At 35.9% G+C, this 12,177-nt stretch overlaps 2 protein-coding genes across 3 annotated transcripts in view; one reads left to right on the top strand and one right to left on the bottom strand.

Annotated features, from left to right (window-relative positions):
• The window catches only part of LOC143208146 (alkaline phosphatase), a 491,340-nt gene that overhangs the window by 183,512 nt on the left and 295,651 nt on the right, over positions 1 to 12,177 (bottom strand). The gene's annotated exons all lie outside the window — the stretch shown is intronic.
• Positions 1 to 12,177, top strand: part of LOC143208147 (caspase-1-like) — a 117,508-nt gene that overhangs the window by 95,697 nt on the left and 9,634 nt on the right. For both annotated transcript variants that reach the window (XM_076422282.1, XM_076422281.1), the window contains one exon: positions 1,332 to 1,458. In XM_076422282.1, the coding sequence (XP_076278397.1) occupies positions 1,332 to 1,458 (127 nt within the window). The remainder of the gene's footprint in view (positions 1 to 1,331; positions 1,459 to 12,177) is intronic.

Raw genomic sequence — 12,177 nt, 5'->3', positions numbered from 1 at the left:
AGTAGATTAAATTTAGTAGATTTAGTAAATGATCATCACGATTCAAACTCGTTATAGTGCGACAATGGGTTGAAGAAGCTAGAGTTATTTATTTACTGCAACACACAAATGACATATTAATGTGTGCTAACGTAGCTTACGAGAGAAAATAAATTCAATAGATGTTTGCGGATGAATGTTCCACTGAAGGTTGCAAGGCTTGAGCCCTTTTAATCGCGGACGTGTTGGCTCGCGAATGCCCTTGGATTTACTGCCCACCAAATTAATATAGGGCAGCCGTTTCACGTTAAAGAATTGTTTCGTCCCGGACCTGCTAGGAGACTCGTCAGTAAGACTAATGTAGCAGGTCCTGCCTTAGACGCTAGCGTACGCGAGAGATTTCGAATGATGCGATTTGTTTTCGTCGGTTGTCCTGATCGCTGGACAATGAAATACCGTTTGTGTAGTCTTGCTCGCGGTACTAATTATGTTATTGACAAGACAACGACTCGTGCGTTGTACTTGTCTACCCGAGGACTGGATAGTGTCACGACGTTCGAGCGTAAAACTCAACTGTGTGAACTTGACTTCCAGTCCTAACGCGATGAGGAAGAAAATGCACTGATTGGTTCCTCCCGAAAGTTGCATTTGTCAATCAGCACACTTTTGACTGTTTAGGCCTCCTTCCCGTAGCTCTGAATGAGGCATTGGAAAGGAGGAGTGGGGTGATACCTAACTCGGTCGACGACGGGTGTCGGTAATTAGAAACCGTACTTAATTTATGGCACGTTGTCCTTAAAGATGTACAAAAAAACTAAACATCTGGCAGATGCCTCGAATGGTCGCCGAATGACCATAGTTTACTTAATCCTCGGAGAAGATTTTTAGTCACGAATGCACCATAAATACTGTCCGAAGGAAAGCCACGTGTACGGTTCAATACGGAACAATAGCCGTTAAAAGTGCGATAAACAACTTCTATTGATAAAAGTTGATAGTTTCATTCAACCCCTGGTTAGGTCAGCACATCGTGCATAGGGGGGCATATGTTCGCGAAAACCGCGAAATTCGCGAAGAAAACAGAGATCCGCGAAGTATCCGAGAAATATCCGTTCCTTAGAAATCCGTAGCCGTTACAATGGCATAGCAATTCAGGCGTGAACGTCACCGGAAAGCGTTAAAACCTCGGAGCGGAGACGACAATCGTCATCGACAGAACGTCGCTGTTTTCGCCAAGCAAACAATACTTTCCCCGGAAGAAACGTTCGTTGCGTTCAACCGAATGCACAAAGGGAATGCGAACGCGGTTGCAACTTGAGTGCCTGCTCACGTATGCGTTTTCTTTTTCGCAGGCTTGCCGTGGGGCGCGTTTGGACAGCGGGGTGCAGATGAGGGTTACGCATGATACAGATGGCACGGATGTACAATATCGAATTCCTGCCCAAGCGGATATTATGATCGCGTACTCCACTTACGACGGTAAGTACCAATGCCAAAAAGTGTTTCAATCTTTCCCGGAAACGCAGCAGCTGTCGTAAGTAGACTGCAGATTTTATGCATTTATAACAAGAATGAGTCGGTGAAACACAATGTAGTAGAGAAGTAAAACGGATTTAAAAATATGAGTGTATTATGATTAACTTATTCGAATTATTAGAGGAAAAAATAAATTCTTTATCATTCCAGTACCTTGTAATTGATACAGAAAATTTTGCATTAAATTCCGCGGACAACCTAAACCTGACATAGGAATCGTGTGACTTGTCTGATTATGGCCCACCAATTCTACTCACTGCTATACTAAAGCACGCAAACGTTCCTCAAAGTAATATATTAGGTTGTCCCAAAAGTTTCTTTCGGAATGTGTTCCTTAAATGTTGCCAAATAAATACAAACAATGCGATGATCTTGATGTTAATGTTTTAGTATTTCCTAACAAACCAACTTTTGGGACAACCTAATATTTATTTAGCAATATTAAAGGAACACATTGCCATGAAACTTGTGGGACAACTTAATATTTTCCATTGCAGTGGACCTTCAACGATCTGGAGTGCTACTATTAGATAGTACATGCAAAAGTATATCATTCTAATTTAAATAACGGAGTGGACCTCCATATGTCCTCTACGTGTCCACCTACAAAAAACAATTAACATTATGCCACCCTCGAAACCATGCATGTTTCGTCTGATTATTTAAGTGGCATGTGTTCGGTGTTTCGCTCTGTATAATACAGAATTCAAAATTTATTCAAGTTGCATCGTGCTCCCTCTAGAGAAATTGTTAAAAATCATCCCCGTGATGAGTTCAAAAATTGCAAACTGATCTAGTATTTATTATTCCATTAGATATACAGTTCGTATAATGGAAAGAACTGTAACATTTGATGATGATCGGAGGGAGCTGGTTGGTTCTTTCGAAAATATTGTTGTTCACGGCTTCGGCGTTAACGAAGATGTAGACGCATATGTATGAGCATGTTTCTCATCACCCTTCACTCCGAGTCACTAACAAGGAACGCACTGCGTAAACATTTCCACCCCATGCTTGCACAGGCTTCTTATTTTATGAGCCGGGATGTACTGCAATGCTTGAACCATGCTCTTGCCTGGGAAATACGTGGAACGAAGTGTGCATTCGTTTTTATCAAACAAGGGAAACTATACTTGGTTTTATTTGTTGTTAAGAAATATCAGGTACGGAGAAGACGTAATTGGGCTGTCGTATGCATGTGTATGGGCAACAAGGTAAATATGACATACGAAACATGTAGAACTCAATAGTATTCTGTGTTACAATACCAATGCAGCAGCAAAGAACGAAACACACCGACAGTTTGTGAGATTTAATAACGTCTAGTTTGAAAGTGTGTAATTTAGTATAAACTAATAATTTTAGTAAAATAAACGATTCATATTTTAGTATATAATTTAGTGCAATGAAAGATGCAGATATGTTTCAGTGAAATGAAACAATACAGTTCATAAATTTCAAATATTCGTTATAATTAAAGTATTTAGTAAAACGCATATTTTCCAATCATAAATTTTTATTTCACCAAAGATTTTAATCTGTTTCAATAATTTTCCTGCTTGGAGTCATATTTTAGCATTTTGAAACTCGCCTGGTGTATCAACTTGTTTCGTTTCATCTGATTGATGGATAACGCACAAAGAACCGTTTCTCATAGAAATTGTGCCAGAACAAACTTTAATGCAACGAAAGAATGTTAAAAGGAACCTTAACCGCTGATTTCATTCGTTCAACGTACAAAGAACATTTTTAAAGCAGTTATGGTATAGTTCTAACCCTTTTATCCTTAACGTTGTAACGCTTCAACAGCGAAGAATTAATGATGTTTCCTTTGCTGAAAGTAGCTGACGTAATGGACAGACTACGGATTTACAGATTTATCGTATATTAATGTATTTCTTTATTATTTCATACACATTAAATTTCAGCAAAATGTTCGTTTTATTATCCTATACTCAAGTATGCTACAAACCTCTAAATTCATAGTGTTCATTATAGTACTTTCAATGGAAGAATCAGCATTAAATCTACACTATTACAAAATATTATAGTCCTATGTATTTAATTATGGCAGAAGCATTTGAAATATTTTGAACCATACATATCGGCAATTTTTATTTACTACAGCAGTTTATTTTCAAACAACTTCTCTACTTTAAGTATACAAAATTTGCTTTTTTTGCTTAAAATTATTTATGAATATATTCTTGTTGTATATCTTTCTTATTTTCGAAATTTCTTCTACGCAATCTTTTATTGTCTTTCATCAATTTACTTTTGTTAATTAAAACTTGATTAATACTTGTTGTACTTTAAAGTAGACAATTTTTATTTTGCATAAAAATCCACAGTTTACTTATTGATTTTATTTTGTATTCATCATAAAAGATTGAATAGGCAACAAACTAAATATTTGCCTTTTAAATTTCATTAAAAGAAGTCCTAAGAAGATTTTATTCAAAAATTGACAATATAGTCATCAAATTCGAGAAACCTAAAGTGTTTTAGTCATTCAGTATGAACATTGGTCCCTGGATTTGAAGAGCACCTGACATACAGACACTATCAAACTGATCGAAGGATTAGTTACAGGTTGTAACAAAAACTCAGTTACATAGTTCAGTTAGATCGCACAGTTAGACAGTTAGATCACACAGTTAGACAGTTAGACATCTATTCTTGAGATTTACATAGCAAGTGAAGTCAATACAGGAAATCCTTATCAATAGCTGTACATGCCTACGCATATAGCGATGATAGCAAATTTATCCGATTTAGTAATCCCAGATTGGGATGATATCGTCTATCGACGTGTATGCGAACCCTTACTGCACGCGTTAGCCATTTGGAATATTAGGCTTACAGAGAAACAATCTATCGGCAGTCTAGATTGCTCAATCGGTTTCGAATTTCCATTCTATTCGCTGATTGTTCCAGCTCTTTCACCGTCGTGAATAATACATCTGACTAGTTTTGAAAGAATCTTAGAAGCATACAAGGTTCATAATAGAAGAATTTAATGTCTCGAGATGATCATTACAAAATTTTACCACAAGGTTTACCATACTCTTACTATTTTTACTTGGAGACGTCTGAGAATGGTTTAAGGCTTACGCTTATAATTTTATTTGCACTCGCCCGTTCTAATGGTAAACCGCTTATATTGCAAGCAGCTTTAAGAGTGTAGAAGGTTATAAAGTAGCTCATGTCGACATCCCTCGAAAAATTCTCGTAGCAGACGCAATCCTCTTTTCAAAGTTGGAGTAACTGTTCTTGTTATATACATTGTATAGGGAGAGGGTAATGGTGAACCAGCCAATTCACTTCGTAATTATAAATGGTACAAAGACGTGGGCTATGATGGCTCGTCAAATCTAAATTCACGTTTTCATGAACCCACTTATTCAAGTTTTAACTGAAGAACAACAGCACTCTCCGTTTCCTCTTCTAGGAAGATTACTGTTTAGGTACGTACAGGTAGTCAAAGCTTTGATTACAGCTGTACGGTGCACTCCCATAACATTGGATTATTCAGAATTGTGTTTTCCATTAAACTCTACAGACCTTCAGTTTTATATTAACACTTTACCTCCCAGAAGCGTATTAATAGGAATTTAAATAGTTGTGCTGTACCAAAAGAAAGCATAGAAATTTTCTTTTACATTGCAATCTTAAATGAAACTGTTAGATGACGTTATTGAGGATGACTTGTTAGTTCACAACGAAAATTGCTGTTGCTATTGAAGGTTTCATTAAAAAGTGTTTAGCCATGTACCATAGATTTTTCAAAATTATGCAATAATCACCGGTCAGTAATGTGTTAATTACGAAGTATTCCTGAAAAAATTCTGTTCTTATAAAGAACAACTGTATTTTTTATTCTCAAATAAAATATTTTCCATCGCAGTTGACCTTCAACAACTTTGAATAACCTGGAGTCATAGGTAACTGTACGCTTCTCAAAACGCCCTATTAGATAGTATATAGAAAAATAATTCTAATTTAGAAAATCGAGTTGTGATTTTCATATGTCCTTTACGCTATCACCAATAGCAACCGAGTTATACAGTTGGCCTGTTTTATATCCTTGTTGCTGAAAGTAATTCACGATGAAACTCACGGGGATTTCTCAAACGTTAATTTGTAACATTTAGCTTCTATGTATACAGAGAAGACGTTTTTATTCTACAATTACTGAATTGACAAATTCACTTTCATTAGAGAACTGACTAGAGTCTCTTTATTCAGGAAGACAATAAATATCCCACGAAACCTAGATGTATTCAACCTTGATATTTTTATAAAGCGACATAGTCCAGTTACTTTTAATGCTCGGTAGTGTCAAAGAAGCCATCAAATTAGATTTGCACGACACCGGAATGCTTCAGAAACGAATGCTATTATTCACAACGAAATGACTCGTGGATGCAGAATGCACCGTCTTCTCAGGTGCGCGCCTTGGAATCTCGGCAGGTGGGTTCCGTAAACAACGGCACAAAGCGCTATAATTAAATATTCTCTTTCTTGCGAGATGGGAGAAGAGTTTAGCGAGTTTCCAGCGCCAAATATAATCGCATCTCTTTACCATCCGGCCCGCGGGAAGAAAAGATCCCGAAAAAAGTGCTCGCGACGAGCCCGGCAGTCGTCGTCGTCCTCCCCCTAAAAGCTGCAGTTTCGCCCGGAGGTTTTTCCCCCGTCGTCGTCGTCGACTCGTCGGTATTCCCGGCACTTTTCGTTCGGGCTTCCTGCTTCGCAGAGAGGCACTTTGTTCCTCGTTATCGATCACAATAGACGAGGACGGAAGCTCGGCTTCTCTTAACGCGGCTACCGGAGATGTATACGCGGTCTCGATGCCGCGGAGTGCCGCGAAAACGCGAGAAAAGCGAAAACCACGCGCCCTGCGAGTCGCGAACAATTGTGCAGAAGCATTAAAAAGGTACCGGCCTTGGCGGTGCGTGTATACATTAATCCACGGGGTGGCGCTGGATAAAATGTAAGTCGGAGCTGCTTACCACCTCTATCGCTCAGTCGCACTTTCAAAATTGATCTTCTAGAACCTTGAAAACGTTAATTTTTCTTCTTTTTCTTAAAGCACACTTGTTCATAAATATGCCTGTGAAAGGATTTGTTTAAATTCGTAAGAATAACAAAATTATGGATATTTGAAGAATATAATTGAAGATTGAAGAGTATATAACTGAAAAGAGGGGATTCTGCATACAAAAATAAGGCGAAAATGTCGAATAAAATTTTTTCATATGAAGCTTTGTTTTCGAGGAAATCGACTTTAAAAACCTGTCAAATTCGCGTGTTTAGCATTTCGATTTTCTCGAAAACAAAGCCTCGTATGAAAAAATTGTATTCTATATTATCGAATTATTGTTTTATACAGGATCACCCCCTTTTCAGTTGTGCCACCAGTTATCGACCACGTCAAGACGTAGGTGTATGATCAACTTCAACAAATATTGATATATTTCTATTTTTTTTATTATGCCCCAAATATGATGAAGAAGTCTGGGAAATCAAAATTCGAAATACAAAATACCACTATTAGAATCATGCCATAACTACATCCATACTAATTAAAATGGTACTTCACTTTTTTGTTCGGACCAATAGGACGGCTAGAATCGTGTCAGCTAGTAAGGCACTTTTTTAATATGCCCCTCTTCTCAAGGAATCCCTACAATGTTAAGTATGCTGACTTCAAAAAATTGTATTATAGATATAGTCCTAGTACTAGGACATGTATATGCAAAACCTCGATACAAAACAGTAGTCTGATTACTCAATACAAATTTTCAAATTAGTCCTACAAAATGACATTCAGTTCAGAAGACCTATGTGTTTTACGTCGCATCGACCGCTTGGTCATTAGCGAAGGCTTGGTCTAGTTTCCTGTTTATGTTTCCTGTTTCCTCCTATAGTGGTTGTGTTTCTTTGTAAAGTTTAGATTCCTTTAGCAATTTCAATGTAGTTTCCGCGTGTTCTTCTGACGTCAAGAAGAAATAACACGCTGGAGTGGAAAGCATGATCCAAACAATAAAAGGAACTGTACACAATTCAACTACCCAAAGGGCTACACAGAAAACACTCCCTAAAGGACTCCTTCATGCATACAAAAATATTGTATTAAAATTCTTCTACAGATATTTTCTGTCTCTAACTCTTTCCAACTCTGCTGCAACAATTTACCAAATGTCCTTTTAATTTTCAAATTGAAGAGATTATTGTAGAGTTTAAAACAAGAAATCTAACTTTCGTTTATAAATGAAAGCAGGAACAACGAAATAGTATTGTTTAATTTCAATATCTACTTATCCATTTATTGTTACAGTAACTCGTACTTCTAATGTTAGGTACTTAGGTACTTTAATTTACTAACGAAATTTCAATTGGTTAAAACAAGCAAATATTTTAATATTTTAATGATAAGTTGCTTATGCATAAAAAGTATACATTAATCAGACTTTTCTGAAAGTAAACTTACCCTCAAAATAAATGGTCCATTTATCCTCATGTGGGCAAACGGGTAACCCGTTTTGTGAATGAACACTTAAGGCGCACGTCTGTTAAACTTAGCATTCACAAATGGTTATTTAATCCCCTAAATGCTGCCACTGGAAGCGAGCCATTTCATTAGTAAGGTCATACATCCCTGAACACAATTTTAGCAATGTTTGATAGTTCTAGCCTTCGTGAGAAGTTTAGCATAGAATTGAATGAAAAATGGGACGAGTGACCAATGAATGAACTTGAATTTCTAATGAATGAACCGAGTATTAGCAAAATTATAATTACTGATTATAGTGGTTTTCGTTCTTATTCTATATCGTGTTTGGTATCACTGTAATTAGAAAAACGAGACGAATACGATGGTAAGAGTTTAATAAAAAAAAAGCAAATAGAAAATTAGAAAACCTTCAATGTTTTGCGTCGCTTGCATTAGTGTGAGTCATTTTCCTTTTTATATAAAATTAGATGCCTCACTATTATAAAACGTTCTCCACGAAAAAACTAGACGCTTGAGAATTATACGTCACAGAAGGCTTTATACGTGTAAGTAGTACACATTTACATAACAACCCTCTAGACTCTAGGCTTTACAATTATTGTATGTATGCGCGCGTAAAAGGGTAGGCAATATGAAACAAATAAAATCTTAAGTGTAATTGGCAACACTCATGAATTATAGCAATCTTTGCATAATGTGGACCACAGTTTTCCATAATGTGGCGCATGGACATATGTATATGTATATACGTACTCGCAAAAGTACGAATTAGCGGAAGTGGCAATTTGGTGTCTGCCTGTACAACGTAACACAGAATAGAGACGTATTGTTCTCATACATCTCTGAATATATTTAATATTTCACAATTATCTCATGTTACTCTACTATTCTTCTTTTTGGTGCTATCAAATGTCCGTGTGTATGCAGTTGTATTAAAATATATTAATTTTACTAATTGTAATAATTTCGCTGTTCTCTTGCAGTTCCCTGTTAAATGGAATTTCGTAAAAGAATGTGAAATATTTTTATTCAAACAGAAACATTTTATATTTCGAAATTCTTAGCTTCATAATATCATTCGGTAGCCTATTAATAGAATTTTCAATGAATATTCCACATTAAAGAGAAGCTTACAAATATTCTTCTGAATAATAATACCAACAGAAATTATTAGAATATGTTAGTGGGATTGGCTTTTGGGTAAACGATTGAAATTCTTGTTGCTATTGAAAAATTTATTATGCAATCCTCGGACATGAATCGTATAGTTTATAAAATATTAAACATCCAGATAATGTGTTTATCATTTTAGGAACTTATGTACTGTATTCATGCTTGTCCAACTTTATGATAAAACTGAACAAAATAAAATAAGAGATATTAAGATATTATGCAATTTTAGTACTAAATTCTAAAACTTCTATACCAAAGCATAGTATCTTTGGTTTAATCTAAAATTGTGTAATATATTTATACTAACTGCTAAAAGTTCTAGAGATAAATATATCTTTGGTTTAAAGATTTGGTACTTAAGAGGACTGTTGTTTATTGTCAAAATTTATCGAAAATGACTAGGTATAAAAAGAAAGCTACAGGATAAAGTTCAGTTGGCTGAACATTTTAATCCTTTGTACTCGGAACTATTTTTTTCACTGGTAAAACCAAACATCTAACCTAGAATATTTCTACACATTGTATATAATTTTTGCATTTACTTATACAATGCTTAAATATTTATAATATAGCTATATTTATAATATAGCAATTTCTAACGATGTCTCAGAATCGCCATTCGACTGCTAATGGTTAAACTTCTTTTCTTCCATTCACCCTTAAAATCACGAATCTGTATAAACATCATAGTCACTGCAAACATCACATTGATATATGATATGAAGTCGAGGAGGTAAAGTTTGCACAGGCCTCACTTCGCCTCACTTGCCACAGCTTCTGATTCCCCGAGACAGTACCGAACAATTACCACGCTACTGTAACAGTACAGTTCCGTCAGGTTATGTGAGCTGGTGATCCTCTAATTATTTCAAACGGTGTAATAATAGAAATGGAGAGAAGCTTTGACAGCTCCGTGGTGAGCCAGTATAACTTAAACAAATCTATGGAGATCCCCTGACACGGTGAAACAGAACGTTGAATGGCCATTCATCGCGTATCAACGCCAAAGAGGACGTTTCATCGACTATTCGTAAAAAGATTACGCTTAATCAACAAATATCGAAACGTAATCCCGTCTCGTGGGTTGAGAGACGGTAAATCAAGCTGGCATCGCGTAAATAATATTCGCTCGCGCTTAACGAAGCTTTCCATTATATTCGACGTAATATATTTTCGGTAGCAATCAATTGCAGAATGATGGACGTCCTACGCGAGCGCAATATCTTAATAATATCGATGATGGATTCTCGCATAAATACGCCAGCATAATTCTGTGATCGTTCACTTCGCGTGCTCACTATAACGAAGGACAATCCCGCTGTTCTGAAATATGTATGTAATGACAATGATTCAGCTGTCAGTGAAATTGTTGCAAAAACAATGCGGCCACGTGTAACACGGAAATTCCTGCGCGAGTGCGTCGATCGTTGTTCGAAACTACAAAAGCTCCGAGCGGCTAAACGCCAACGACAACGCCGCTGCAGTACTTTGTTTTCGTCTCGTGCACTATACGCCGTCGAATAACAGTTCTTTGTCACCAGAAGCTTCGAGAATAGTATCAATTAATGTCCCTTACGCCCCGATTTCCCGCAATCCTGTTTCGAAATTGAAAATGCACGCCGCATTACGCAACGCTGTCGGCGAGTCACTATTTTGGGACCGCGTTACGGCGTTCTTTAAATAATAATTAGCGATTACCCATTATTCCGCGCGCCATTCCAGCATTATCAAAAATTTCGTACAGGTGCTTTAACGTCATAGCTCATACAGTGAATTAGTTATATTCGGATATTTATTAAGCACGATAAAATTTTTGATATTGGATCATACGACGTGGAATTACAGAGAAAATAATATACAGTGGGTGTCAAAAGTATTCGTACGCCCTTTAAAACAGACTTACATCTTTATAATTGTACCAAACAACCTGATTTTTTATAATCAATTAGAAGTATTGGTTTATGAAGTGATGTGCAAAAAAGATTTTCAAAAAATTATAATTTACAAGGTGCAAAAGTAAAGAGGGGATTTTTTTAAACTTTTTTATTTGGGCCATTAATGGAAATTTAAAATATATGTTTTGTAGATCTATGTTAGTTATACACATACTGAAAATACGACACGCATCGAAAGATGTACGATTCTGTGGATTTTAAGCAGAAACTAATCAAAAGTCGTGCAAAACTACGATTTTCACCATTTTTAACCGGTTGTAGCTCGTGTGTATAATACGATTTCAATGGAATTTACAGCATGTGTGTAACTACTATAAATCTACAAAATATATATTAAAAACTTTTTTTAAGGACCTAAATTGAACAGTTTTAAAAAATGCCTTTTTATTTCTGCATGTAACCTTGTAAATTATAATTTCTAGAAAATCTTTTTTGCATATAATTCCGTAAACCATTGCTTTTAATTGATTATAAAAAATCAGATCGTTTGTACAATTACAAACAAGTTATCCTATTTTAAAGGACGTACGAATACTTTTTACACCCACTGTATACTGGTGAAAAACTGAAATTTTTAAACTTTGTGACTCGTGCAGCGTCGATCGATTTTGATGAAATTTTGAGAATGTATGTAGATAATTAACGCAGATCTACAAACGTATTTTAAAATTTTTTATTATGGGTCCGTATTAAAAATGTTGTGTTGAGTTTTAGTTCTTTCTCTGTAATTCCGACCAACTGCAAAATTTTGTCTAACTTCTCAAGAGTATTCGAGTCGATTGTAAAGGATTATATGATGTGTAAACAAAGCCTGAAGAAAATTGTAATTGACAGTAACTCTGTTAAAAGTAACAAATATTGACTTTACACCTTTTTCACCTGTAATGAAAATTTGAAAAACAGATTTTGTAGATTTATTTCGGCTGTATGTGTGGTGAAAATCTCATCGAAATTGTGTAACGTTGCCACCAATTAGTGTGGCGATGTTGCTATAAACAAATCGCTTATCTGTGGCTA

This window comes from Lasioglossum baleicum, chromosome 4 (genome assembly GCF_051020765.1).
Source record: "Lasioglossum baleicum chromosome 4, iyLasBale1, whole genome shotgun sequence".
Taxonomy (NCBI): Eukaryota; Metazoa; Arthropoda; class Insecta; order Hymenoptera; family Halictidae; genus Lasioglossum; species Lasioglossum baleicum.
The sequence above is the reverse complement of the archived record's forward strand: the minus strand, read 5'-3'. Positions and strand labels throughout refer to the sequence as shown.